The sequence below is a fragment of the Anticarsia gemmatalis genome, chromosome W (assembly GCF_050436995.1).
Source record: "Anticarsia gemmatalis isolate Benzon Research Colony breed Stoneville strain chromosome W, ilAntGemm2 primary, whole genome shotgun sequence".
Classification (NCBI taxonomy): Eukaryota; Metazoa; Arthropoda; class Insecta; order Lepidoptera; family Erebidae; genus Anticarsia; species Anticarsia gemmatalis.
Window position 1 is genome coordinate 981,090 of NC_134775.1, and position 27,476 is coordinate 1,008,565.

General features: G+C 58.4%; 5 protein-coding genes across 5 annotated transcripts; all 5 read left to right on the plus strand.

The window, feature by feature from the left end:
* Positions 1–2,460: 2,460 nt before the first annotated feature.
* LOC142985763 (uncharacterized) lies at positions 2,461–3,213 on the plus strand. The gene has a single exon (XM_076134010.1). It carries the CDS (start codon positions 2,461–2,463, stop codon positions 3,211–3,213), a length of 753 nt encoding a protein of 250 aa, XP_075990125.1.
* Positions 3,214–7,777: 4,564 nt separating this feature from the next.
* LOC142985765 (uncharacterized) lies at positions 7,778–8,707 on the plus strand. The gene has a single exon (XM_076134011.1). It carries the CDS (start codon positions 7,778–7,780, stop codon positions 8,705–8,707), a length of 930 nt encoding a protein of 309 aa, XP_075990126.1.
* A 3,452-nt stretch (positions 8,708–12,159) lies between these two features.
* LOC142985766 (uncharacterized) lies at positions 12,160–22,956 on the plus strand. The gene is made up of 4 exons (XM_076134012.1): positions 12,160–12,407; positions 13,713–14,736; positions 22,129–22,326; positions 22,693–22,956. Exons 1-4 carry the CDS (start codon positions 12,160–12,162, stop codon positions 22,954–22,956), a joined length of 1,734 nt encoding a protein of 577 aa, XP_075990127.1.
* Positions 22,957–23,482: 526 nt separating this feature from the next.
* Positions 23,483–24,536, plus strand: LOC142985767 (uncharacterized). The gene is made up of 2 exons (XM_076134013.1): positions 23,483–24,112; positions 24,399–24,536. The coding sequence occupies exons 1-2, from the start codon at positions 23,483–23,485 to the stop codon at positions 24,534–24,536; spliced, it is 768 nt and encodes a 255-aa protein (XP_075990128.1).
* A 573-nt stretch (positions 24,537–25,109) lies between these two features.
* On the plus strand, positions 25,110–26,681 carry LOC142985768 (uncharacterized). Its single transcript, XM_076134015.1, has one exon. The coding sequence runs from the start codon at positions 25,110–25,112 to the stop codon at positions 26,679–26,681; it is 1,572 nt and encodes a 523-aa protein (XP_075990130.1).
* Positions 26,682–27,476: the final 795 nt, after the last annotated feature.

The following is a 27,476-nucleotide window of genomic DNA, read 5'->3' on the forward strand; positions in this document are numbered from 1 at the left end:
GATGAAAAAGCTTGCGAACAACATTTCATCACTCACACTCGTAGAGAAATCACCGGCAGATTTTGTGTAAACCTACCTCTAAAGGACACTCCAGACTGCTTGGGTGATAGTTATAGTTTAGCCAAAAGACGGTTACATTATTTAGAAAAACGTTTTAGAAAACATCCGCTTTTAAAATCTGAATATGCAGAATTTATAAGCGAATATTCCGAATTAGGTCATCTCTCCTTAGCCAAAGAGATACAAAGCCCATCGTATTATTTATGTCATCATGCGGTATTGAAACAAGAAAGTGAGTCGACTAAATTACGGGTAGTTTTTGATGGGTCAGCAGCTTCTACATCAGGTTATTCTTTAAACGATATTTTAATGGTAGGTCCGACTCTTCAAGACTCACTCTTTGCTATATTAATACGTGCTAGACAATACAAATACCTCTTAACTGGTGACATTGAAAAAATGTACCGTCAGGTCCTAGTAGCTGAAAACGATCGTTGTCTACAGCGTATTCTATGGCGTGAGGGTGAATCACAACCTATTACAGCGTACGACTTAAATACTCTCACCTATGGTACCGCAAGCGCTAGCTATTTAAGCACTCGTTGCCTATGGCAACTAGGCGACGAACATAATGATGACGTCATCAAACGCGTAATACAAAAAGATTTTTACGTCGATGATTTGATAACGGGCGCAGATAATGATCAGGATTTACGCTACATCCAAAGAGGCGTTTCTGAAGCTCTAAGAAAGGGCTGTTTTAATTTGAGAAAATATAAAAGTAATAATCCATCTATTTTTGAAAACATAAACTTAAATCAAGGTAACTTAACTATTAGTGAATCATCAAGTACTCTTGGTTTAGGATGGAGACCAACCAGTGATACATTATTTTTCCCAATTAAAGGCTTTTCGCTTGATAAACAAGCGACAGTCACAAAACGATTTGTCATGTCAAATTCTTTTAAAATTTTTGACCCTCTAGGAATCTTGAGTCCGGTCATCATTCAACCTAAAATCATGTTACAAAAAATGTGGCAACAAAAATTAGATTGGGATGATCCAGTTAGTAGTGATTTGAGAGACGAATGGCTAAATTTTACTGATAATTTAAAATATTTACATTCATTTCAGATTCCTAGATTAGTGCTATGTGATAAGCCTGAATTCATAGAGTTACACTCGTTTAGTGACGCGTCACAATGTGCATATGGCGCATGTATTTACTTAAAATCAGTAAATCGTAATGGCGACACCACCATCAAACTATTATGCGCTAAGTCAAAGGTATCGCCTATAAAGCCAAGTACAATACCACGTTTGGAATTATGTGCTGCACTAATGGCCGCAAAACTTTGTAAATCTGTTTTAGATTCGCTACGGTACAACCCGGGAAAATTGGTGCACTGGTGTGATTCTAGTGTTGTTTTGAGTTGGATAAACAATGATCCAACCAAATTAAAAATGTTCGTGGCAAATCGTGTCTGCGAAATAGTTGAACTAACTAATGCATCATCGTGGCGTTATGTACCCACTGCACTGAACCCTGCAGATTTGATATCTAGGGGTATGGATGCAAAAAGTTTGTTATCAAAGGAATTATGGTGGTCAGGTCCTAGTTTCCTAAGTCAGGATGAATCTAAATGGCCACTGCTAAAAGAATGCAAGGTAAATGACTTACCCGAAGTAAAGGCATTCACATCAATAGATAATAATAATAACAATACCGTAATTAATTTTGATAATTTCGCATCTTTCAATAAACTTCGGAATGTAGTTGCATATTGCCGGAGGTTTATTTATAATACAAAACATCCAGTTAACAAACGTATAGGCATTCTAACAGCTGACGAGTTGTTGGAATCGTTTCATTCATTATGCGTTATCGCTCAGCGTGAGTCATTTCCTAATGAATATGATTTACTTACAAAAGGTAAACAGCTACCTGCTCGAAGTAAAATATTGTCATTATCTCCGTTTGTGGATGAAGATAATTTAATTCGTGTTGGTGGACGCATAAATGCATCCGCCTGTAGTTTTGAAAAAAGGCATCCAATACTTTTACACGCTGCGCATAAATTAACAAAATTGTATTTTGAAAAAGAGCATCTAGTAAACTTGCATGCAGGTCCGCAGTTGTTGTTAGCAACAGTAAGGGAAACAGTTTGGCCTGTCAATGGCAAATATCTTGCTAGGCGGACAGCTAACAAATGCGTGCGATGTAGGCGATTAAGTGGCAAAACACTTTGCCCGAAAATGGGTGACTTACCTTCACAGCGAGTAAACCCAGATTATCCATTCATATCCGTGGGTTTAGATTTTGCTGGACCTTTTTCTATCCTTAATCGTAAAGGTCGTGGAAGTCGTTTAATTAAGTGTTATATGTGTATTTTTGTGTGTTTACGTTATAAATGTATTCATTTGGAGGCAGTTAGTGATTTAAGTAAAGATGCATTTGTGATGACTCTTAGAAGGTTTATTGCACGTAGAGGAAAACCATTAGAAATATTTTGTGACAATGGTCGCAATTTTGTTGCTGCCGCGAAGGAGATAGGAGATTTTATTAAACAAAACACTGAACCAATATCTAATTTTGCAAGTCAGCAGGGTATTAAGTTCAATTTTATACCTGCTTACGCTCCTCACTTCGGCGGCATTTGGGAGGCCGGCGTTAAATCGGCTAAATACCACATCAAACGCGTTATCGGCAATAGTAATTTAACATTTGAGGAAATTATTACGTTGTTTGCACAAGTGGAGGCGATTCTTAATAGCCGTCCCTTGTGTCCTTTGTCATCCAGTCCCAATGACCTCCTCTCCTTGTCCCCAGGGCACTTCATCATAGGCCGGCCGCTAAACGCGCTGCCTTTACCAGCCTTGGTAGAAAAAGACAACAACAATCGCAACAGATATAAGCGCCTTGAAACCATAAGGCAGCATTTCTGGCAGAGGTGGCAAAAGGAATATTTATCGGAGCTGCAGCAGCGAACGAAGTGGCGCAAGGACAATGCTAAGCTCAACGTTGGTGACATGGTACTGCTGGCGGAAGATAACACTCCTCCATTAAGCTGGCGCCTAGGTCGAGTTCTACGACTGTTCCCTGGACCAGATGGAGCAGCACGAGTCGCGGAAGTCAAAACTCAGCGAGGTTGCGTTCGCCGTCCGTTCACTCGTCTATGCCCGCTGCCCACCGCTGACGAACTACAGGCTTGAAAGGAACCTTTCAAGGGCCGGGAATATGTTGCGGCTAACGCCTCACGTCGTCGAAAGTTTTAAACACGTCAATCCAGTGATTGCTATTAAACTTTTAATAGGCGCTTGCGCACCACATTGTTCTTCAGCTAATTTATTTTGAACTGTCACTCCAATACGAACTACCATATCGGTCACACTGTAACACGGAATATTTTTGCAATATAAAGTTTTTTATATCTAATTTGGACTTTAATTAGCCCCAGTGTATACTCTAAATATACACTCTGCATCCAGCGCTACTCCGCTCTTCACAATAGGGATGTCCTCCGTCCTCTTGCTGGTCCTGTTCAGGACCCGGTAGATCCCTTCCCAGACCCCCTCCGTGTCCTGTTTTCCGCAGAATTCCTTCCAACTCTCGACCTGAGCCTTCACTACCGCTTCCTGGTACTCTACCTTTTTTAGGAGGTACTCCTGAACAACCTTTGTTCTTCGGATTGGCGCGGCGCAGCGGATCCTCCTCTTCCTGGTCGCGACTTCTTTCTTCAGGTCCGCTAGGTGCTGGGACCACCACGGTGTGCTCGGTTTCTCCACCTGTGCAGCTTTTGGAATCGTCTGGTTGCAGGCCTCCTTGATGGCCAAGGTGTACTTTTCGACGATGTTGTCGAGGTCTCCTCCATCGTTCACCTTGGCCACTTCCTCCTTCGTGAGGCCACTTTCTTGCCAATACTGGCCCAGTTTCTCATGAAACTGGGGCCAGTTTGCCTTCCGCGTGTTGTAGGTCCTCGTGGTGCGGTGTACTCTACAACCAGACGATTTCTGCAAGTTGAGCAGTATTTCTAGCGCGTTGTGGTCCGAGCTTGTGACGCCATCCCTCACGCTCCAGTCTTCGACCAGTTCTAGGACATCTTCCGTGCACGCCGTGACGTCGATGTGGCTGCTCAGGTACCTGTTTCCTCTGACAACTTCGAAGGTAGGTTTTCCGCCTCTGTTCAATGTGTGAAGGCCCAGTTCGTCGAGAGTTGATAGGAGCTCCTCGCCCCTGCTGTCGGTCTCTGTGCCACCCCACCAGATACTCTTCGCGTTTACGTCGCCACCCAGGAGCAGTTTTCTGGTCCCCGTGGCGAGTACCACCCTTCTGATTTCCTGGAGGTACGGCTCTATTGGCTTATCCGGCTCAAAGTAGAGGGAGCCTAGCGTGATCTCCCAGGCGCTTGTCCTGATCCCCACCACAACAATATTGTTGTTGGTGAGTTCTGGGTACTGAACCACGTTAAGGCTCGGATCGAAAACTGCGATCGCGGCCTTAACAGTACCCTCCCCGGGACTTGCGTTCTGGAAGATTCGAACGCCTCTAAACTCCTTCATACTTTTCGCCCCGCCGACGTACGGCTCCTGGATCAGTGCGGCTGCGGCTCGGCTGTTGACGGCTTCCATTATCAGCTCCTCGGTGGCGATCCTGGTCTCTGCAGGTTTGCTTGGAGTATCTGGTATGGCTTCCTGCCGGTCTCCGTGACAATTTTAGCAATAGGCCACTGTCGCCCGCGCTATTTCGTCCCAGCGTTTCCTAACGCGGCACTCGGGACTGAAAGCGTTGTGGCCTATGTTCTGCTCCTTTGCCTTGGCGCAGTTTCGGCATTCCGGGGGTTCGCCTGCCAGGTGTTGTGGGCATTCTGCTCTTAGGTGCGGGCCGCCGCAGTGGCTGCACAGGTCCACCGCCTCCTTGCAGAGCCGTCTTCCGTGCCCGTAGCCCAGGCACCGGGTGCACTGGATCAAGGGCGACTGATCTTCCACCCACAAGGGCTGAAGGTCCACTCTCAAGCGCCCCTTTTCCAGCGCTCTCCTCCAGACTATTGGTGACGTACTCAGGACGACGTTGCAAGTGTGCGGGTTTCTTGCTCTCCTTTTGTATCTCACAGAGATACGGGCGTCCTCCCCGTCGAGGCCGCGGAAAACGTCCCCATTGTTGCCTCTCAGGGCCGCCACTATCTCCTCGTCACTGAGGATCTTTATGACGCCCCTGAGCAGCAGCAGCGGGTCCCTGTTCTTCGCTTCCTCCACGTGGAGGTTTTGCCCGGACCTCTGCATCCTGCTAATCATTTCTCTTCTGCCTTCCTTTGTTTTGCACCCTACTATCACTTTCCTCTCTCTTCCTTTCCTCACTCTTTCTATATCTATTCCTCCACCTTCTATATTAGCGGCTTTCCTTACTTTATTCAGGACCTCGTCCCCTGTCTCCTCGGTGTCGTTTGAGGTAACGATGATAGAGTGCAGTGCGGTCCGGACCGGTGCGAGGTTCTTTGGTTGCGCAGCTGCAACGCTCGCATAGGTCAATTTATGCTGCGTTTCCATTGCGCTGCGCAACTCCTCTATCTTTTTCCCGTTCTCCTTTATCAGTTCGCACTGCTCCTCTATTTTCTTGAGGAAGAGGTTTTCGTCCAACTTTGCTATTGTAAGTTCCGCGTCCCGCGCGGTTTCGGCAATCTCTCCCTTTTCTGTGGTAGGACGAACCTCGTTCCCCCGCTCTGCCTCCTTGTACAACCTCTTCATGTTGTTTAAAGCCTGCTTCAGTATTTCCTTGAGGTCGCCCTTCATATTTTTAGATTCGGTTAGGGCCGCGTGACCCTTCCCGAACCACGAATTAACTTCCCGTAGGTTGCTGCAGGTTTCCGTGCAGGTTTTTTGGTTAGGGGGGGAATGGTTGTGGATGGGATGGTTTTCAGGGGGGTTCCGGTAATCGGGGCACGTCCTAGGGTAGGGGAAATTTGTCTTGGGCTGGTGGCCCGCGCCACCCCCAATTCTCCTACACTTCTACGTCCTATCAAGCTGTTTGGGCTAGGAGTTTTGAGGGCTGGTCTTGATGTGCCTGGTTGGCTGGCGGTCATTCTGTCTGACATTTTGGGTACAGAAAAATCGTCACTGGTGTGTGTATAAATTTGTGTACTAACCTTTTGTTCTGTTTCAGGTTGCTGCTGTCACCGGGATCACAGGCAGGCGGGTGTGTGTTATGGTAAGTGTCTAAAGGTAAGTGTTTCTCTGTTTTGTGTGAGTGTGGTTGGGTGCGTGGGTGTGTGCGTGTATGTTTATGCGTGTGTATGTATGCGTGTGTGTGTGTGTGTGTATGTGTGTGTGTAATGTGAGTGTAATGCGTGTGTTTGCGTGCGAGCGCGTTTGTCAGTTGCCTTAGCTCTAGCCGAGCGCACCCTAGGGATACCAAACACGGAGCAATTCGGTTCAGAAATGCCGGAGTTATGGCCGGTAGAAATTTCCAATATGGCGGCTGCTGGATCTTTAAACAGCTGTTTTTCCGGCTTCCCTTCACGCAATTTCCTCGTGTTTGGTATCGTTGGAATCGTCTCGACGAGCTCTAGTCCGCGAGCCTATCAGAACGGGACCGAAAATTTTTACGCGGAAAAATATTTTTGAAAATTCGCGAAATCGCGAGTTTTCGTCGGAAAATTCTGCAACTTTGCACTTATAATCTAGGGCTTATTATCTATCTTAATCTATAATAAAAAATAGGGGTCATAGATCTTGATTTGGAGATATTCAAATAACAAATTTGGGAAAATTTAAAAGTCTATATCTCCCTCAATTTTCCCACTCGTGGGATTTACATGGATATTTCTTTTAATAATAAAATTGATGGTAGTGTTGTGGTGGACGATGTCCCGGGTGGGGACGGGGATCTCTTCAAGCGTCCTGTGACGCCTGGCGAGACCCAAAAAACTGGGGAAGGCCGTTCATCGGCCCGCTCCCCAATCTTTGATGGCTCTTCTGCCAAGAAAGGCAGTCGAAATCGCTCGTCAAGTCGGGGCAGCGTCGCTGCGGACCCGCTTGACGAGCCTCCTGATGAGCGCCGCTCGCTCTTCCGGCGTCCATCGGTGACCGGCAGCGAGTCAGGCCGGGATTCATGGGGAGTTTCATCCTCCGGCGGCACTCTCAAATTTAGGAGGGCACGACAGGATGCCAGCGAACCTGACGGGGGCTCGGCTACCAGCGAGGGCAAAGGCCGCAAACGGCCCGTCTCAGTCGCGAGCGATGGTGCCGAACCCCAATTGGCTGAGACGCCGCGCAGAAGCGGCAAAAAAAAGAGAGGGAAGGCGCGAACGCCTCCCTCCAGCGAGTGTGCCGGCTTCAACCGTGCCATGTCCGGGTCGACAACAAGTATGGACATGGCCGGAAGTGCCGACGAGGGAGTTGCCCTCGTATCACAGCCGAGGCCCTCTGACCGGGAGCTCGAGGAGCTCCCGACGACAGACATAGCCGCGATTATGTCGCGGCACATGGACGCCGTCCGCCAGGTCGCGGACCGCTCGGGGAACCTGAAGGGCACTTTTGTGAAGGCCCTCAAGGATGCGGAGAGAGAGGTCCGGCGGGCGGTGTCAGAGCTCAGCCGCCGGAATTCATCCGTGGAGAACCTGGCCCTGAAGGCGGTAAACCACCGCCTTGGGGGACCCTCATGTAAGGCCCCCAAGGCCAAGAAGAAGAAGGGGGGCAAGGCCCCCCAAAATTCGGGGGGCAAGGCCCCCCAGACTAAGAGCGGCCAGCCGTCAGCTGGGGAGGCGATGGAGCTCGGCAAATAATGGCCGAGATTCGCCTCCTCCAGGCAAACCTCAACCACTGCGCCGCAGCTCAGGATCTTCTTCTCCAGAGCATGGCGCAGTGGTTGATCAATGTGGCAATAGTCTCCGAGCCATACATGGTCCCGGCCCGCGACAACTGGGTCGGGGACCGAACGGGCTCGGTGGCCCTAATAAGGTTGGCGTCCCACAGCTCCCCGCCCTTCGAAAAAGTAGCGAAGGGTCGTGGATGCGTGGCGGCGTCAATGGGATCTTTGACGGTGGTCGCGTGCTACTGCTCTCCGAACTGTGCCCTATCTGACTTCGAGCAATTTCTTCTGGAGGTGTCGAGGCTCGTCAGATGGGCACAGCCCTCCCCCGTTCTTGTGGCCGGGGACTTCAACGCCAAGTCTACGGCGTGGGGTTCTCCGGCAACCGATGTTAGGGGTGAGGCGCTGGAAGAATGGGCCATTTCGCTCGGGTTGGTTCTGTCCAACCGGGGCTCGGTCGACACGTGCGTGCGGCAGCAGGGCGGCTCAATTGTGGACTTGACGTTCACCAACGCCGCCCTAGCACGCCGTGTCCAGGACTGGGAAGTGCTGGAGGAGGTCGAGACAGCTTCCGACCACCGATACATACGGTATCGGATTCTCCCTCCTTCGGCGAACCCGAACAGTCCGGGTCGGGCCCCTCGCGGGGCCAGCCCGAGGTGGGTGCTGGGGCGACTCGACCGCGAGCTACTGGTCGAAGCTGCCCTGGTACAGTCCTGGAGTCCAGCGCCTGAGGGTCCGGCTGACGTGGAGGCGGAGGCTCAATGGCTCGCGGACGCTATGTCGCGCGTTTGCGACGCGAATTCCTGGTCGGGCATGGGTATTGGCTCTACCCAACGCACTCGAATCCAGGGTGATGTGGCTGTTTTCCTCGTGCCTGGCGCAGGGTCAATTTCCCCGTAAGTGGAGGACGGGACGGTTGACCCTGCTGAAGAAGGAGGGACGCCCGCCAGACTCGGCGTCGGCCTTTCGTCCCATAGTCTTGCTCGACGAGGTGGGCAAACTCTTTGAGCGCCTTTTGGCAGCCCGCCTCACGGAGCACTTGATGGGACCAGGACCGGACCTTAGTGAAACACAATTTGGTTTTCGTCGCGGCCGGTCCACGGTCGACGCGATCTCGCGGGTGAGGTCTCTCATTGGGGGTGCAGTGGAAGGTCGAGGGGTGGTCGTGGCGGTGTCTCTTGACATCGCCAACGCTTTCAACACCATTCCCTGGAGCTGCATCCTCGCTGCGCTCAGCCACCACCGCGTGCCGGAGTACCTGCGGAGAGTTTTATCATCTTATCTCTCCGACAGGTCCGTAACATATCCCACGCGGGATGGGTGGCGCCGGAGGGTCGTCAAGTGCGGTGTTCCGCAGGGGTCAGTTCTTGGTCCGACCCTATGGAACATCGCCTACGATTGGGTGCTGCGGGAACCACTCGTGGCGGGGGTCGACGTGACTTGCTACGCCGACGATACCCTCGTCACGGCCCGCGGCAATACATACCCGGAGGCGGCCCTCTTGGCCACGACCGGCGTCGCCGAAATAGTCAGTAGAATTCGGCGCCTAGGGCTAGTGGTAGCCCTAGAGAAATCCGAGGCCATTTGTTTTCACGGGCCTCGGAAAGCGCCGCCGGTCGGAGCGCAGCTAGTGGTGGGCGGAGTTTCCATCAGCGTCGGTCAGACGATGCGGTATCTGGGCATCGTTCTGGACAGCAGATGGAACTTTCGGGAGCACTTCCGTCGCCTCGCGCCCAAACTTGTCGGGGCTGCGGGGGCATTGGGAAGACTGCTGCCGAACCTGGGGGGACCCTCGGGCGCATGCCGTCGTCTTTACACCGGCGTTGTGCGTTCGATGGCTCTCTACGGGCGCCCATCTGGGTGGATGCCCTGAATCGCCGGAATATTGCGGTCCTCCAAAGACCGCAGCGAGTGATGGCGATCAGGGCCATACGGGGATACGTGACCGTCAGCTTTGAGGCGGCATGTGTCCTCGCCGGGACTCCCCCGTGGGACCTCGAGGCTCGTGCCCTGGCGGAACGTTACCGCCAGGTGAGAGCAGGGGAGGTCGAGGGGACCGGATCGCTGCAAACGGGGGCAATGGCGCGGCGTCAGTTCCGCGCCGAAATCCTCCGGCAGTGGTCCGAGCGGTTGGAGGAGCCAAGCGCCGGTGTTCTGACCATCGGCGCTATCCGACCGGTCCTGGATCGGTGGGTCAACAGGCGGCACGGTACGATGACCTTCCGGCTGACGCAGGTCCTCTCCGGACACGGCTGCTTCGGGAGGTACCTGTGTCGGATAGCCGGCAGAGAGGCATCGATGGCTTGCCATCATTGCGGCTGCGCCGAGGACACGGCGGGACACACACTCGCCGTGTGTTCGGCGTGGTCAGGGCCACGTGCGGCGCTAGTTGACGCCACCGGAGCCGATCTGTCGCTCTCGGCCATATGCCAGGCCATGGTCGACAGCGACGAGGCATGGAGCGCAATGGTCACCTTCTGCGAAGAGGTGATCAAGCGCAAGGAGGAAGCGGAGCGGGTCAGAGAGCTGGATCCCCTGGCTGACCCAATCCGACGACGCCGCGTCGGGCGCAGGCGTGCGGCGCATGAGCGCCGTCTTCCTCCTTAACGGGGACCTCCGGGCGGCGGATATGGGACATCCGTCGTCCACAGGAGTGGTGAGGTTCCCCGGTAGGTGATGGGCGGGTGGTGTCACGTCCATCGTCTCTGGTGTTTGATGCCGTCACTATCCACCCAGACGGCATCACCCAAGGAAGGGCCCCCGTGGTGGGGCAAGCCGCGCATGGCGTGCGTCTTGCGGTGCTTGCGTATAGCGGTTATCCCGGCGCACGTCGTAGCGGAAGCGGTAGGACACCCGTCAGGTGTTTTAGTGGGCTCTCTCGGTGGACCACATACCCCGTTTGCGCCGTCCCAGCGCGGCGGGGACCTAGCCGGTGGGTCGTCCCTCTACAGCGACCCCGAATGGTTTCCCTGACGGAAAAAAAAAAAAAAAAAAAAAAAAAAAAAAAGGTTAGGTTAGGTTAGGTTAGGTTAGGTTCCCCCCCCCCTCGTGGGTCTGCACCTTGTCGTGGTGAGGGGGCTCAGTAGCATTAGCGAAGCCAAGACAGACCCGAAGGGACCGTTTCGTTCTGAGGCCTTCAGGCTCAGAACCAGGTCCCTTCACACCGTGTGGTGGTGCGCGAGCGCCACTGCACGAGAGAGGAAGGAAAACCTCTATAAAAAACCATGGGGGGGCGGACTTTCATGTCCTGCCCGGGGTGGGGGTGTCCGCTGAGTACTGTTCTCGGCGGACCCAAACCGCAAGCCTGGCTCAATTTTTGGGTCAGGATCGGGGGCTGCTTGTCGGAGGTCGGGGAGACAGCGGTCGCGAGGAAGAAAACCTCTATAAAAAATCACTGTGCGTGTCCCTCTGCTTGCAGAGGGCACAGGTGTCGGAGGAGGGACGGGTGATCCGTCGGTGGGAGGGCGGGCTCTCCCGGTTTCGGTATCGTCTCCGGGAGGGCAGACTTCGGTCACCGCCCTCAAACTCGTTATCCCAGTGGAGGTGTCGTGGTCACGTCTCGCGGCCACTGCTGGGACCGAGGGCCTTGCCTTAATTGGCCGGGCCAAGAGGACTTAACCTCACTAAAAAAAGTTAGTTTGTAAGTTCCGGTGAAACCTGCCCGACCTCACCGTGTAATAGGGTTACCCAGGTACAGGGGGCTCTGCCTGGGTGGACGGTTTATTTCCCCCATACTCGTGGGACTCTTTATGGAACCTTTTTATCAAAACCAAATCGATGTAAACAGTGGGAGGGGCGAGAAGCCCAATAGTGAAGAGATCGGGGGCAAAAAGCCCGGCAGTGTAGACTGCGCAGTGGTGGAGGGTCGTCGCACGCCCAGTGTTGCGCGACCCTCGTTGATTGTCGGAGGAGGGGGTTCCAGGCCCCTTACTCCCGTTGTGGTGCTGGAGCGGCTCCCAATCGGAGAGCCGGATGAGTTTTTGTCTTCGGGCGACGGTGCACGCCGTAAAAGACACCGAACGCCCTCGGTGCTCGGGTCTGAAATTTCGGGCTCGGAAACCGAGACCGAGGACCGCACTGCTCCACGTGAGCCGGTGGCTAGACGCGGAAGGACCACTTCGGGTGCTCCTTCTACCCGGAGTCGTTCGTCGAGGAGTTCGTCCCGTACCGCAATGGGACCCCCGGCGCCCATTTTTGACCCGGACGAGGGGCTTGAGCGCCCAGCATTGGACGCGCCTCATCGGCTCGATGCCGAACAACTAAGGGCGCAGGCTGGCGTGAGTGCAGCGGCCATTTTTGAGGTCGTGCGCACATCAAAAAACCTAAAGGGGGGTTATATGAGGACCCTCAATATGGCGGCGACGGGTCTACTCGACATCGTAGAGGCCCTGGCGGACAGAACGATGTCGGACGAGGTGCGCCGCATTCAGGTGGAGTTCGCTCGCCTCCGCCGGGAGAATGAGGCGCTGAAAGCCGAACGCAAATCCCTGCTGCTGGAGCTGGAACAGGCGAGCACTACAACCGCCACGAGGGCAACTTGCCCACCGCCTGCCCCAGCAGTCTCGAGTGCCATGCCTCAGATGGGAGAGCTGCTAGAGGAGTTCAGGCGCTCAATTATAGCCTCAGTGGGGACCATGATTAATGCCCGCTTCGAGGGCATCGAGGAGCGCCTCCTCCCGGAGACGAGAATTCGCCCATCTCTAAGGGCGGACAGGGCCCCGGTGGGGCCAGTTGGCACCCCGGCGCCGGTGCCGGTGCCGGTCTCTGCTCCGGCACCTGTTGCAGCGGAGTCCACTCCCGCTGCGAAAAAGTCGGGGAAAAAGACGGGGAAAAACAAGGGGAATAAAAAGGGGGTAAGTCATCCCCCGGTCCCCGAACTGCCGGCGGTTCCTCCGACTCCGGAGGCGATGGACACCACTCCTGTAGCGGGGTCCTCGAACCAAGCGACCACCTGGACGGAGGTGGTAAAGAAGGGAAAGGGGAAGGGGAAAAAGTCCCCCCCCCTCCACGGCGGCACAGAAACCGGCCTCCCAGGCGGCTAAGAAGACGCAGCGGGCCAAGCCTAAGCTGACCGCCCCGAAGACGGCCGCGGTGCTGGTCACTCTCAACACGGAGGCTGCCGCAAAAGGAGTTACCTATGCCCAGGTTATGGAGCGGGCGGAAGAGGCGGTGAACCCGGCGGACCTGGGCATAGAGTCCGTCCACTTCCGCCGATCCGCCACAGGGGCCCGGATCATAGAGATCCCAGGCGCCCAAAGCCAGGACAAGGCCAATGCCCTGGCCGATAAGTTGAAGGCCGCCCTCGACGGGGTTGCCGAGGTAGCGGTCCCCGTCAAATGCGCCGATCTGCGGGTGCTGGGGCTTGGGGATACGGCCACCGTTGAAAAGGTGGCCATCGCTGTGTCTCGTGCCGGGGAGTGTCTGGTGGACCAGGTCAAGGTCCACCCAATCACCGCGGGCCCCGATGGAATGGGCTCGTGCATAGTCGAGTGTCCGGTGGCGGCCACCAAGACGATATCGAAGGCGGGCAAATTAATGATCGGATGGACCTCCGCAACGGTCCGATTGCTAGAGCAGCGGCCTCTCCGCTGCTACAGGTGTTTAGGTGTTGGCCATACAAGGCCGACATGTCCCTCTCCCGTCGACCGCAGTAAAATATGCTTCCGGTGCGGCGAGGAGGGCCATAAAACTGCGGCCTGCAAATCAACCATGCGGTGCAGCGTTTGTGCTGCGGCCGGAAAGCCGGCCGGACATTTAATGGGGGGGAGGCTTTGTGCTCCCCCCACGGTAAAAGGAAGGTCGGGCGTGGGGGCGTGGAGAGCTCCCACCGCCCCGACTCGACCAGTGAGGGCAGAAAGGGAGGCTAGCATGTCAGAATAATAATGGATTGTAATCGACATGCTAGCTTCCTACAGGCGAATCTTAACCACTGTGCGAGGGCACAAGATCTTTTCCTTCAATCCCTCGCACAGTGGCAGGTGCATGTGGCGGTGGCTTGCGAGCCGTATTTCGTACCCCCCCATTCTAACTGGGCCGGGGACCTCGACGGTTCGGTGGCGGTGGTGGTCCGGATGGATGCTGGCCCGCCTCTTATTGTCGTTGAGAGGGGGCCAGGTTATGTTGTGGTCAGCTGGCGGGAGTACACCATTGTTGGGGTGTACTTCTCCCCCAACCGCTCCCTGGCAGAGCTCGAGACGTTCCTGGACTCTGTCAGGGCGGCAGTATCTCGCAGGTCGCCGGGGTCTATCTTAGTCCTCGGTGACTTCAACGCGAAGTCCCGGGCGTGGGGCTGCCCCGTCACGGACGGGAGGGGGGAGGCGGTCCAGGTATGGGGGCTCCTCTCCGGGCTGTCCCTGCTCAACTTGGGGACAGTCCACACCTGCGTGCGGCACAACGGGGGGTCTATTGTGGACCTCTCCTTTGCCACTCCTGCAGTCGCGCGCAGGGTAGTCGGATGGAGGGTGGAGGAGGAAGTCGAGACCCTATCTGACCACCTGTACATAAGATTTGAGGTCTCCCCTCCCTCGGGAGGTGCGGCGAGTGGGCAGCGGCCCGTCAGCACCTTCCCCAGGTGGAACTTAGGCCGGCTCGACAAGGAACTGGCGGAGGAGGCGGCCATCGTTCACCGATGGTTTGCCCCCAGGCCGGAGGAGGGAGCCGACACGGGGGTGTTGGCCGGTCGGATGCACACCATCCTCACTGAGGTGTGTGATTCGGCCATGCCGAGGGCGCGACGTCGACCAGCACGCAAGTCCGTCTACTGGTGGACCCCGGAGATGGCCGAACTTCGCACATCAGCCAACAGAGCCCGTAGAGCACACGCCCGTTGTCAAGCACGGAACCGGCGGGCTCCGGGTCGGGAGGGAGCCGACGTTGAACTGGCGGAACTACGGGAGCAGTACGGAGCTGCCAAGCGCGCCCTGCAACTGGCCATAAGCCAAGCCAAATCGGCCGCCTTTGAGGAGATCCTGGCGGACCTGGACAGAGACCCGTGGGGGCGTCCCTACCGAGCGGCTCGGAAAAAGTTACGCAACCTTGGCGCCCCGTTAACGGAGACCCTACAGCCGGATCTTCTCGGCAGGGTGGTGGGCGAACTGTTCCCCAATTCGCCGGGACACACGCCCCCGGTGATGGCTCCTCCTACTCCGGAGCCCGCAGAGGAAGAGGCTCCCCCCTCAATTTCAGAGGGAGAGATGGAGCTGGCCCTGGACCGACTTCGCGGTAGGAAAACGGCTCCGGGACCTAACGGCGTTCCGGGACGAGTGCTGGCAGTCGCGCTCAAACATCTGGGAGAACAGCTTCGGGGACTCTTCAATGCATGTTTCAGCAGGGGAGAGTTCCCGAAGCAGTGGAAGGTCGGGCGATTGTGTTTGCTCCCGAAGGGGGGAGATCGGCCTCCTGACTCCTCATCGGCATACAGGCCAATTGTTTTGCTGGACGAGACGGGCAAGTTACTGGAGAAGATTATCGCAAATCGTCTCGTCCAGCACTTGGATGAGGTTGGGCCCCAACTCTCGGAGGCCCAGTACGGATTTAGGGCAGGGCGGTCCACTATAGACGCTCTGACCACCCTGAAGGAGATCAGCAAGAACGCGGTTGCGGCTGGAGACGTCGTCCTGGGGGTATCGCTAGACGTGGCGAATGCCTTCAACAGCATTCCGTTCGAGACGATAATGGAGGCACTCCGGTACCATGGAGTGCCCCCCTACCTCCGGAAGCTGTTGGGGGCGTACCTCCAGGACAGGAAGATTGTGTGGGAAGGCCGAGACGGAAGGCGGTATGTACGACAAATGACGTGCGGTGTTCCACAGGGGTCGGTTCTGGGTCCGACCCTGTGGAACATCGGATATGATTGGCTCCTTCGCGGGCCGGTTCCCCCCGGTGCGAAAATAATTGGGTATGCGGATGACACCTTCGTAGCAGCCCGGGGCAGGACTTACGAGGAGGCGGCGCGACTGGCCACAATCGCCGTGTCTTTGGTGGTGGACCGGCTCGCACTCTTGGGACTGAGGGTCTCCTTGACCAAGACGGAGGCCCTCCTATTTCACGGACCGCGGAGGGGACCTCCCCCGGACGCGCGCATCGTTGTCCAGGGAGTGGAGGTGCCAGTGAGGGCCCAACTCAAATATTTGGGCCTCACATTGGATGGACGGTGGAACTTCGGGGCCCACTTCGCACAGATCGCTCCGAAGTTAATTGCTGCAGCGGCCGCTCTAGGCCGGCTGCTACCAAACCTGGGGGGCCCGGGCTCGGCCTGCCGGCGCCTTTACACCGGAATCGTCCGGAGCATGGCGCTGTACGGTGCCCCCGTGTGGGCGGATGCTCTCACCGCTAAAAACTTAGTATTATTGAGGAGACCCCAGAGGGTGATAGCGGTGAGAGCGATCAGGGGGTACCGTACCATATCATGGACGGCGGCCACCCTACTGGCGGGTGACCCCCCCTGGGAACTTCAGGCGGGGGTCTTAGCGCGGGTGTATGCCTGCAAAGTAGAGGCGAGAGATCGAGGTGAACGGCCAGATTTTGACGACGTGAGGAGGATAAGATCAGAGGCGCAAACGGACCTGGTCAGAAGATGGGACGAACAACTGCGGTCCCCAGTCGCTGGCCGCGACACGGTAGACGCGATACAGCCACACCTTACACGATGGCTAGGTAGAAAGTGGGGGGTTCTGTCCTTCCGGCTGGTGCAGGTACTTACCGGACACGGTTGTTTCGGTAAGTACCTGCACCAGATTGCGGGCCGGGAACCAACTCCGGCCTGCCACGAATGTGGTGCGCAGCAAGATACGGCGCACCACACCCTGGTTGAGTGCGCGACCTGGGGGCCACAGAGGCACGCCATGTCGGCGTTCGTGGAGGGGGACCTCTCGCTAACTAACGTGATCAGCTCGATGCTGAATAGCGAGGGGTCCTGGAGGGCGGTGGCCACCTTCTGCGAGTCAGTCATTTCGCAGAAGGAGGCCGCGGAGCGGGATCGTGAGGCATCTTCCTCCGACCCGCGCCGCCAGCGGAGGCGGGGTGTAAGAAGAAGGAGGTACGCGCACCTCCTCCCCCCGCCGTAGTAGAAGTAGGTAGGAGAAGTTGTTGGGCCGCCTGGTCCGGGGGAGGGCAGTCTGCCACCTCCGGGCTCGGTGGCCGGTGCGGATTATACCGGAGGCCGGGACATACTGCGCATCTGCGCGCAGTCTGTCCCGGCCTCCGAGGGCCCTCTTCGGCCGGCGAACTCGGGGGAGTTTTCTGGCCATTGCACGAGGGGGCATGTGGAGGGACGGCACCTGTGTGTTGCGGTGTCGTCCCACACTGTGGACGGGTCCAATAATGGACAGCCGCGTCGGGGCTGCGGTTGCGTGCTTTAAGCGATCCCGCAGCCTCGACATTATGCGGAGGAGGAAGCAACACCTCGGTGGTTTAGTGGGTAGGCCTAGCCCTTCTGGTTCGGAGAGCCCCACATACCCCAGCGCTCCCCCGGGCGCTGGGGATGCAATTTCATGCATTAACCGAGTTAAAAAAAAAAAAAAAAAAAAAAGGTTAGGTCCCCCCCCCCCCCCCCCCGGTGACCCGGGTAGACCTGAGGGTGGCGGTGCAACGCCTCGCGGCAAAAAACACCGCCCCAGGGCCCGACGGCATTCCAGGCCGAGCGTGGGTCCTGGCTCGAGAGGCCCTCGAGCCCCGACTACTGGGGCTCTACAACGCGTGCATCGAGAGGGGCGAGTTCCCGGCACCGTGGAAGACCGGGAAGCTCGTCCTGTTGAAGAAGGAGGGGCGCCCCGCGGACTCGCCGTCCGCGTACCGGCCCATAGTGTTGCTGGACGAGGTGGGCAAGCTCTTTGAGCGCATCCTTGCAGACCGCCTCGTCGCACACCTAAGTTGTGTTGGGCCGGACCTAGCGGACCAGCAATTCGGGTTCCGCAAAGGGCGCTCAACAATTGACGCAATTGCACGCGTAGGGGCCCTGGCGGAGGACGCAGTAGCCCAGGGAGAGGTCGTCTTGGCGGTGTCACTCGACATCGCCAACGCCTTCAACACCCTCCCCTGGAGCAGCATACGGGTGGCACTGGAATATCACAGAGTGCCACTCTACCTCCGCCGCATTGTCGGGGCTTACCTAGAAGGAAGATCTATTGTCTACCCGGGTCAAAATGGTTGGTCGCGGAGCGTAGTCTCGTGTGGGGTTCCACAGGGGTCGGTTCTAGGCCCTCTCCTGTGGAACGTAGGCTACGACTTCGTTCTGCGCGGTGCGCTCCCGCCGGGCGTCGGCATATTCTGCTATGCCGACGACACGTTGGTAACAGCCCGGGGGAAGACGCACCGCGACGCGGAGGTGCTGGCCACAGCTGGGGTCGCACAAGTAGTCGCTCGCATCCGGCGGCTGGGTCTGGAGGTGGCATTAGAAAAGTCGGAGGCCCTATTTTTCCATGGGCCCCGACGCCGCCCTCCACCCGGATCTAGCATAATAGTAGGCGGAGTCACCATCGGCATTGCTTCGTCGATGAAGTACCTTGGATTGACTCTCGACGGCCGATGGGACTTCACAGCCCATTTCAGTCGGCTGGCCCCCAAACTCGTAGGTGCAGCGGGCGCACTATCTCGCCTGCTGCCGAACCTCGGGGGGCCAAACAACACCTGCCGACGGCTGTACGCCGGGATCGTGCGGTCAATGGCCCTATACGGCTCACCTATTTGGGCCAATGCCCTGTCGGCCAAGAACATCGCCGCGCTGCGACGTCCGCAGCGCGTGATGGCCGTCAGGGCCGTGAGAGGCTACCGCACGATCTCCTTCGAAGTGGCGTGCCTACTGGCCGGAACGCCGCCGTGGGACTTGGACGCGAAGGCCCTCGCGTCACTCTATACATGGCGCGAGGAGGCCCGAGGCGGAGGCTCACTGCCAGCGCCTCAAGAAATCGAGGCGCGGAGAGCAGAGCTCCGCCAAGATGTCCTGGCGGCGTGGAAGCGGCGACTAGAAGACCCCAGCGCCGGCCTCGTAACCATCGAGGCCGTGCGGCCGGCGGTCACGGAGTGGCTGGAGAGAGGGCACGGCGCGCTCACATATCGGCTGACACAGGTCTTGACCGGACACGGTTGCTTCGGCAAGTACCTGTGTCGCATAGGCCGCGAGCAGACGCCCAGGTGCCATCACTGTGGAGACTGCCCCGATACGGCGCTGCATACGCTGGCACACTGCCAGGCGTGGTCGTCGCAGCGCCGTCAATTGACCGGGGTGGTCGGGAGCGACCTCTCGCTCTCGGCTGTGGTTCTGTCCATGGTCGGGAGCGAGGCAGGGTGGTCGGCCGTCGCCTCATTCTGTGAAGAGGTCATTTCCCTCAAAGAGGCGGCGGAACGGGAGCGAGAAATCAACGCTCCCCTCCCTTCCCGCGCAAGACGCACTGGGCGTCGTAGGCGCCGGGATGATCTCCGGCCCCCGTGACGCGGACCTGTGGGCGGCGGAGGCGGAACGCTCCGTCGCCTGGACAGGGAACAGGTCCGAGAGGTGGGGAGTGCGCTGTGTGTTCCTGGCGCACCCCCGTGAAGTGGAGAGCTAGGGGGGGACAATCCTCAAGTCCGCCCCCGCTCGAAGTAGGGCCCGCATCCAAAGCGGGCCGTCACCGGCTGGGACGCGGAGTATCCGATTGGAGGTACCGCGTCCTGGCCACGTTATGGTGACCGTAGAAGGAACACCGTCAGGTTTTTAGTCGGTATGCCCATGCTAGCCGGAACGCCTTGCCGGCGGGAGAGCCCGACAGACCCCCGCTTTCCTCCCTGGGGCGGGACATGCAGTAATGCATTTTCCTGACGCAAAAAAAAAAAAAAAAAAAAAAGGTTAGGTTCCCCCTCGTAAAAACTTAGTATTGTTGAGGAGACCCCAGAGGGTGATAGCGGTGAGAGCGATCAGGGGGTACCGTACCATATCATGGACGACGGCCACCCTTTTGGCGGGCGACCCCCCCTGGGAACTTCAGGCGGGGGTCTTAGCGCGGGTGTATGCCTGCAAGGTAGAGGCAAGAACGCGGGGCGAACGCCCAGACTTTGACGAAGTGCGGAGGACCAGGTCAGAGGCGCAAACCGACCTGGTCCAGAGATGGGACGAGCAATTGCGGTCCCCAGTCGCTGGCCGGGACACGGTGGAGGCAATTCAGCCACACCTGTCCCGATGGTTAAGTAGGAAGTGGGGGGTTCTGTCCTTCCGGCTGGTGCAGGTGCTTACCGGACACGGCTGTTTCGGTAAGTACCTGCACCAGATTGCGGGTCGGGAGCCAACTCCGGCCTGCCACGAATGTGGTGCGCAGCAAGATACAGCGCACCACACACTGGTCGAGTGCGCGGCCTGGGGGCCGCAGAGGCACGCTATGTCGGCGTTCGTGGAGGGGGACCTCTCGCTAACTAACGTGATCAGCTCGATGCTGAATAGCGAGGGGTCCTGGAGGGCGGTGGCCACCTTCTGCGAGTCAGTCATTTCGCAGAAGGAGGCCGCGGAGCGGGATCGTGAGGCGTCTTCCTCCGACCCGCGCCGCCAGCGGAGGCGGGGAGTAAGAAGAAGGAGGTATGCACACCTCCTCCCCCCGCCGCAGTAGTAGAAGAGTAGTAGAGGCAGGAGTAGTCGTTGGGCCGCCTGGTCCGGGAGAGGGCAGTCTGCCACCTCCGGGCTCGGTGGCCGGTGCGGATTATACCGGAGGCCGGGACATACTGCGCATCTGCGCGTAGTCTGTCCCGGCCTCCGAAGGCCCTCTTCGGCCGGCGAACTCGGGGGAGTTTTCTGGCCATTGCACGAGGGGGCATGTGGAGGGACGGCACCAGTGTGTTGCGGTGTCGTCCCACACTGTGGACGGGTCCATGATTGGACAGCCGCGTCGGGGCTGCGGTTGCGTGCTTTAAGCGATCCCGCAGCCTCGACATTATGCGGAGGAGGAAGCAACACCTCGGTGGTTTAGTGGGTAGGCCTAGCCCTTCTGGTTCGGAGAGCCCCACATACCCCAGCGCTCCCCCGGGCGCTGGGGATGCAATTTCATGCATTAACCGAGTTAAAAAAAAAAAAAAAAAAAAAAGGTTCCCCCTCGTGGGTCTGCACCTTGTCGTGGTGAGGGGGCTCAGTAGCATTAGCGAACCAAGACAGACCCGAAGGGACCGTCTCGTTCTGAGGCCTTCAGGCTCAGAACCAGGTCCCTTCACACCGTGTGGTGGTGCGCGAGCGCCACTGCACGAGAGAGGAAGGAAAACCTCTATAAAAAACCATGGGGGGGCGGACTTTCATGTCCTGCCCGGGGTGGGGGTGTCCGCTGAGTACTGTTCTCGGCGGACCCAAACCGCAAGCCTGGCTCAACTTTTGGGTCAGGATCGGGGGCTGCTTGTCGGAGGTCGGGGAGACAGCGGTCGCGAGGAAGAAAACCTCTATAAAAAATCACTGTGCGTGTCCCTCTGCTTGCAGAGGGCACAGGTGACGGAGGAGGGACGGGTGATCCGTCGGTGGGAGGGCGGGCTCTCCCGGTTTCGGTATCGTCTCCGGGAGGGCAGACTTCGGTCACCGCCCTCAAACTCGTTATCCCAGCGGAGGTGTCGTGGTCACGTCTCGCGGCCACTGCTGGGACCGAGGGCCTTGCCTTAATTGGCCGGGCCAAGAGGACTTAACCTCACTAAAAAAAGTTAGTTTGTAAGATCCGGTGAAACCTGCCCGACCTCACCGTGTAATAGGGTTACCCAGGTACAGGGGGCTCTGCCTGGGTGGACGGTTTATTTCCCCCATACTCGTGGGACTCTTTATGGAATTCTTTAATCAAACCCAAAACGACGTTAACAGTGGGAGGGGCGAGAAGCCCAACAGTGAGGAGGAGATCGGGGGCAAAAAGCCCGGCAGCGTTGACTGCGCAGTGGTGGAGGGTCGTCGCACGCCCAGTGTTGCGCGACCCTCGACGGTTGCTGGAGGAGGGGGTTCCAGGCCCCTTACTCCTGTTGTGCTCCTAGAGCGACTTCCAATCGGAGGGGTGGACCAATATTCGGCTTCGGGTGGCGGTGGCCGCCGAAAAAGACACCGAACGCCCTCGGTGCTCGGGTCTGAAGTCTCGGGCTCGGAAACTGAAACCGAGGACCGCACTGCTCCACGCGAGCCGGTGGCTAGGCGCGGTAGGACCACTCCGGGTGCACCTTCTACCAGGAGTCGGTCGAGTTCGTCCCGTACCGCAATGGGACCCCCGGCGCCCATCTTTGACCCGGACGAGGGGCTTGAGCGCCCAACACTGGACGCGCCGCATCTGCTCGATGCCGAGCAGCTAAGGGCGCAGGCCGGCGTGAGTGCAGCAGCCATTTTTGAGGTTGTGCGCACGTCGAAGAACCTTAAGGGGGGCTATATGAGGACCCTCAATGTGGCGGCGACGGGTCTACTGGACATCGTAGAGGCCCTGGCGGACAGAACGGTGTCGGACGAGGTGCGTCGCATCCAGGCGGAGTTTTCTCGCCTCCGCCGTGAGAACGACGCGTTGAAGGCGGAGCGTAAGTCGCTGCTGCTCGAGTTGGAGCAAGCGAGCACGGTAACCGCCACGAGGGCAACTTGCCCACCGCCTGCCCCAGCAATCTCAAATGCCATGCCTGAGATGGGGGAGCTGCTGGAGGAGTTTAGGCGCTCAATTATAGTCTCAGTGGGAACGATAATTAATGCCCGCTTCGAGGGCATCGAGGAGCGCCTCCTCCCGGAGACGAGAATTCGCCCACCTCTAAGGGCGGATAGGGCCCCGGTGGTGCCAGTTGGCACCCCGGTGCCGATATCGGTGCCGGTCTCGGCTCCTGTTGCAGCGGAGTCCACTCCCGCTGCGAAAAAGTCGGGGAAAAAGGGAAACAAAAAGGGGGTGAGCCATCCCCCGGTCCCCGAACTGCCGGCGGTTCCTCCAACTCCGGAGGCGATGGAGACCACTCCTACAGCCGGTCCCTCGAACCCAACTACAACTTGGACAGAGGTGGTCAGGAAGGGAAAGGGGAAGGGGAAAAAGTCTCCACCCTCCACAGCGGCTCAGAAATCGGCTCCCAAGGCGGCTAAAAAGACCCAGCGGGGTAAGCCTAAGCTGACCGCCCCGAAGACGGCCGCGGTGCTGGTCACCCTGAACGCGGAGGCTGCCGCCAAGGGGGTTACCTATGCCCAGGTTATGGAGCGGAAGAGGCGGTGAACCCGGCGGACCTGGGCATTGAGTCCGTCCACTTCCGCCGATCCGCCACAGGGGCCCGGATCATAGAGATCCCAGGCGCCCAAAGCCAGGACAAGGCCAATGCCCTGGCCGATAAGTTGAAGGTTGCCCTCGACGGGGTTGCTGAGGTAGCGGTCCCCGTCAAATGCGCCGATCTGCGGGTGCTGGGGCTCGGCGATACGGCCACCGTTGAAAAGGTGGCCATCGCGGTGTCTCGGGCCGGGGGGTGTCTGGTGGACCAGGTCAAGGTCCACCCAATCACCACAGGCCCCGATGGAATGGGCTCGTGTATAGTCGAGTGCCCGGTGGCGGCCACCAAGACTATATCAAAGGCGGGCAAAATAATGGTCGGATGGACCTCAGCAAAGCCGGCCGGACATTTAATGGGGGGGAGGCTCTGTGCTCCCCCCACGGTAAAAGGAAGGTCGGGCGTGGGGGCGTGGAGAGCTCCCACCGCCCCGACTCGACCAGTGAGGGTAGAAAGGGAGGCTAGCATGTCGGAATAATAATGGATAGTAATCGACATGCTAGCTTCCTACAGGCGAATCTTAACCACTGTGCGAGGGCACAAGATCTTTTCCTTCAATCCCTCGCGCAGTGGCAGGTGCATGTGGCGGTGGCTTGCGAGCCGTATTTCGTTCCCCCCCATTCTAACTGGGCCGGGGACCTCGACGGTTCGGTGGCGGTGGTGGTCCGGATGGATGCTGGCCCGCCTCTTATTGTCGTTGAAAGGGGGCCAGGTTATGTCGTGGTCAGCTGGCGGGAGTACACCATTGTTGGGGTGTACTTCTCCCCCAACCGCTCCCTGGCAGAGCTCGAGACGTTCCTGGACTCTGTCAGGGCGGCAGTATCTCGCAGGTCGCCGGGGTCTATCTTAGTCCTCGGTGACTTCAACGCGAAGTCCCGGGCGTGGGGCTGCCCCGTCACGGACGGGAGGGGGGAGGCGGTCCAGGTATGGGGACTCCTCTCCGGGCTGTCCCTGCTTAACTTGGGGACAGTCCACACCTGCGTGCGGCACAACGGGGGGTCTATTGTGGACCTCTCCTTTGCCACTCCTGCAGTCGCGCGCAGGGTGGTCGGATGGAGGGTGGAGGAGGAAGTCGAGACCCTATCTGATCACTTGTACATCAGATTTGAGGTCTCCCCTCCCTCGGGAGGTGCGGCGAGTGGGCGACGGCCCGTCAGCACCTTCCCAAAGTGGAACTTGAGCCGGCTCGACAAGGAGCTGGCGGAGGAGGCGGCCATCGTTCACCGATGGTTCGCCCCCAGGCCGGAGGAGGGAGCCGACACGGAGTTGTTGACCGGCCGGATGCAGACCATCTTCGCAGAAGTATGCGATTCCTCCATGCCGAGGGCGCGGCGTCGACCAGCACGCAAGTCCGTCTATTGGTGGACCCCAGAAATAGCCGAACTACGCATATCAGCCTACGGAGCCCGTAGAGCGCACGCCCGATGTCGAGCACGGAACCGGCGAGCTCCGGGCCGGGAGGGAGCCGATGCTGAACTGGCGGAACTGCGGGAACAGTACGGAGCTGCCAAGCGAGCCCTACAACTGGCCATAAGCCAAGCCAAATCGGCCGCCTTTGAGGAGATCCTGGCGGATCTAGACAGAGACCCGTGGGGGCGTCCCTACCGAGCGGCTCGGAAGAAGTTACGCAATCTTGGCGCCCCGTTAACGGAGACCCTACGCTCGTCAAGTCGGGGCAGCGTTGCTGCAGACCCGCTTGACGAGCCTCCTGACGAACGCCGCTCGCTCTTCCGGCGTCCATCGCTGACCGGCAGCGAGTCAGGTAGGGATTCTTGGGGAGTTTCATCCTCCGGCGGCACCCTCAAATTTAGGAGGGCACGGCAGGATGTCAGCGAACCTGACGGGGGCTCGGCTACCAGCGAGGGCAAAGGCCGCAAACGGCCCGTCTCAGTCGCGAGTGATGGTGCCGAACCCCAATTGGCTGAGACGCCGCGCAGAAGCGGCAAGAAAAAGAGAGGGAAGGTGCGATCGCCTCCCTCCAGCGAGTGTGCCGGCTTCAACCGTGCCATGTCCGGGTCGACAACGAGTATGGACATGGCCGGAAGTGCTGACGAGGGAGTCGCCCTCCTAACACAGCCGAGGCCGTCTGACGGATATAGCCGTGATTATGTCGCGGCATATGGACGCCGTCCGCCAGGTGGCGGATCGCTCGGGCAACTTGAAGGGCACTTTTGTTAAGGCCCTCAAGGATGCGGAGAGGGAGGTCCGGCGGGCGGTGTCAGAGCTTAGCCGCCGGAACTCATCGGTGGAGAACCTCGCCCTGAAGGCGGTAAACCACCGCCTTAACCTAAAGGTTGATTTCCTCACGAAAGAGGTTGCGGCGCTCAAAGAGGTGGTGAACACCCTCCCGGCACCCCTCAGGGCGATGGAAACGGCGTCCGCACAGGAGTCGGACTTTGACCGACGGATGGCGGACTTCCGCCTGTTCATGGACGCCCGCTTTGGGGCAATCGAGGCACGGCTCCCGCCGGAACCTCGCCTGCGCCCCCCGCTGGCAGCAGACAGGGCAAGAGAGGCGGCGCAGATGTCACCCGCCTCGGAAGTCGCTGTCCCCCCGCCGCAAGCCCCAGTTCCTTCTTCAGCCCCCCCAGCTTCCACTGGGGGAGCCAAGGGCAAGGCAAAAAAGAAGGGGAAGGGCAAGGGCAAAAAATCTGCCCCAACTCCCGCCCCAAGTCAGGCTGCCGCGGGCCCCTCAGCGGCCCCACCGGTCCCACCACCTCTTTTAGAGGGGTGGAACGTCGTGGCACGAAAACGCCCCAACAAGGGGAAGAAGTCTGCCGCACCGGTCCAGACGCCGGCTGCCTCCTCAACGCAGGCTTCCAAGAAGCAGGAGAAGTCGGCGGTCCCGCTGCGCCCTCCGGCGACGGCTGCGATAATAGTCACGCTGTCGCAGGATGCCGTCACACGGGGGGTCACTTACGCCGAAATGATCGCCAGGGCGAAAAGTAATATCGTCCTGGCCGATCACGGCATTGGCGGGATCGCCAAAATCAGCGCAGCCGCGACCGGCGCGCGGAAATTTGAAATCCCCGGGCCAAATGCCGACGAGAAGGCGGACTCCCTCGCTGCAAAAATGAGGGTGGTCCTGGGGGGTGACGCAATTGTGTCCAGACCCGTGAAGTGCGCGGACATGCGCGTCCAGGGTCTGGACGACTCGGTTACCCCCGAAGAGGTGGCCCGGGCCATTTCACGCACCGGCGGATGCCCGGTTGAGGCCGTGAAGGTCGGCGCGGTTCGCAGTGGCCCGCGAGGCGAGGGGTCGGCCTGGGTTAAATGCCCGATCCCGGCTGCGAAGAGAGTCGCAGACGCCGGAAGGTTGTTGGTGGGGTGGGTGTCGGCCCGTATTCATGTGGCCGAGCCCCGACAAATGAGGTGCTTCCGGTGCCTGGGCGTCGGACATGCCCGGGCAGTCTGCGACTCGGAAGTCGACCGCAGCGACATTTGCTACCGCTGCGGTCAGGCGGGCCACAAAGCGGCCCAGTGCTCCGCCAAGCCACGGTGCATTCTCTGCGCACAGGCGAAGTTGCCGGCGGAGCACCGCCTTGGGGGACCCTCATGTAAGGCCCCCAAGGCCAAGAAGAAGAAGGGGGGCAAGGCCCCCCAAAATTCGGGGGGCAAGGCCCCCCAGACTAAGAGCGGCCAGCCGTCAGCTGGGGAGGCGATGGAGCTCGGCAAATAATGGCCGAGATTCGCCTCCTCCAGGCAAACCTCAACCACTGCGCCGCAGCTCAGGATCTTCTTCTCCAGAGCATGGCGCAGTGGTTGATCAATGTGGCCATAGTCTCCGAGCCATACATGGTCCCGGCCCGCGACAACTGGGTCGGGGACCGAACGGGCTCGGTGGCCCTTATAAGGTTGGCGTCCCACAGCTCCCCGCCCTTCGAAAAAGTAGCGAAGGGTCGTGGATGCGTGGCGGCGTCAATGGGATCTTTGACGGTGGTCGCGTGCTACTGCTCTCCGAACTGTGCCCTATCTGACTTCGAGCAATTTCTGCTGGAGGTGTCGAGGCTCGTCAGATGGGCACAGCCCTCCCCCGTTCTTGTGGCCGGGGACTTCAACGCCAAGTCTACGGCGTGGGGTTCTCCGGCAACCGATGTTAGGGGTGAGGCGCTGGAAGAATGGGCCATTTCGCTCGGGTTGGTTCTGTCCAACCGGGGCTCGGTCGACACGTGCGTGCGACAGCAGGGCGGCTCAATTGTGGACCTGACGTTCACCAATGCCGCCCTAGCACGCCGTGTCCAGGACTGGGAACAGCGACTCGACCGCGAGCTACTGGTCGAAGCCGCCCTGGTTCAGTCCTGGAGTCCAGCGCCTGAGGGTCCGGCTGACGTGGAGGCGGAGGCTCAATGGCTCGCGGACGCTATGTCGCGCGTTTGCGACGCGTCAATGCCGCGGGCCCGCCCCTGCCCTCCCAGACGTCAGGTGTACTGGTGGTCGCCAGAGATCGCGCAGATCCGTCAAGACTGCGTGATCG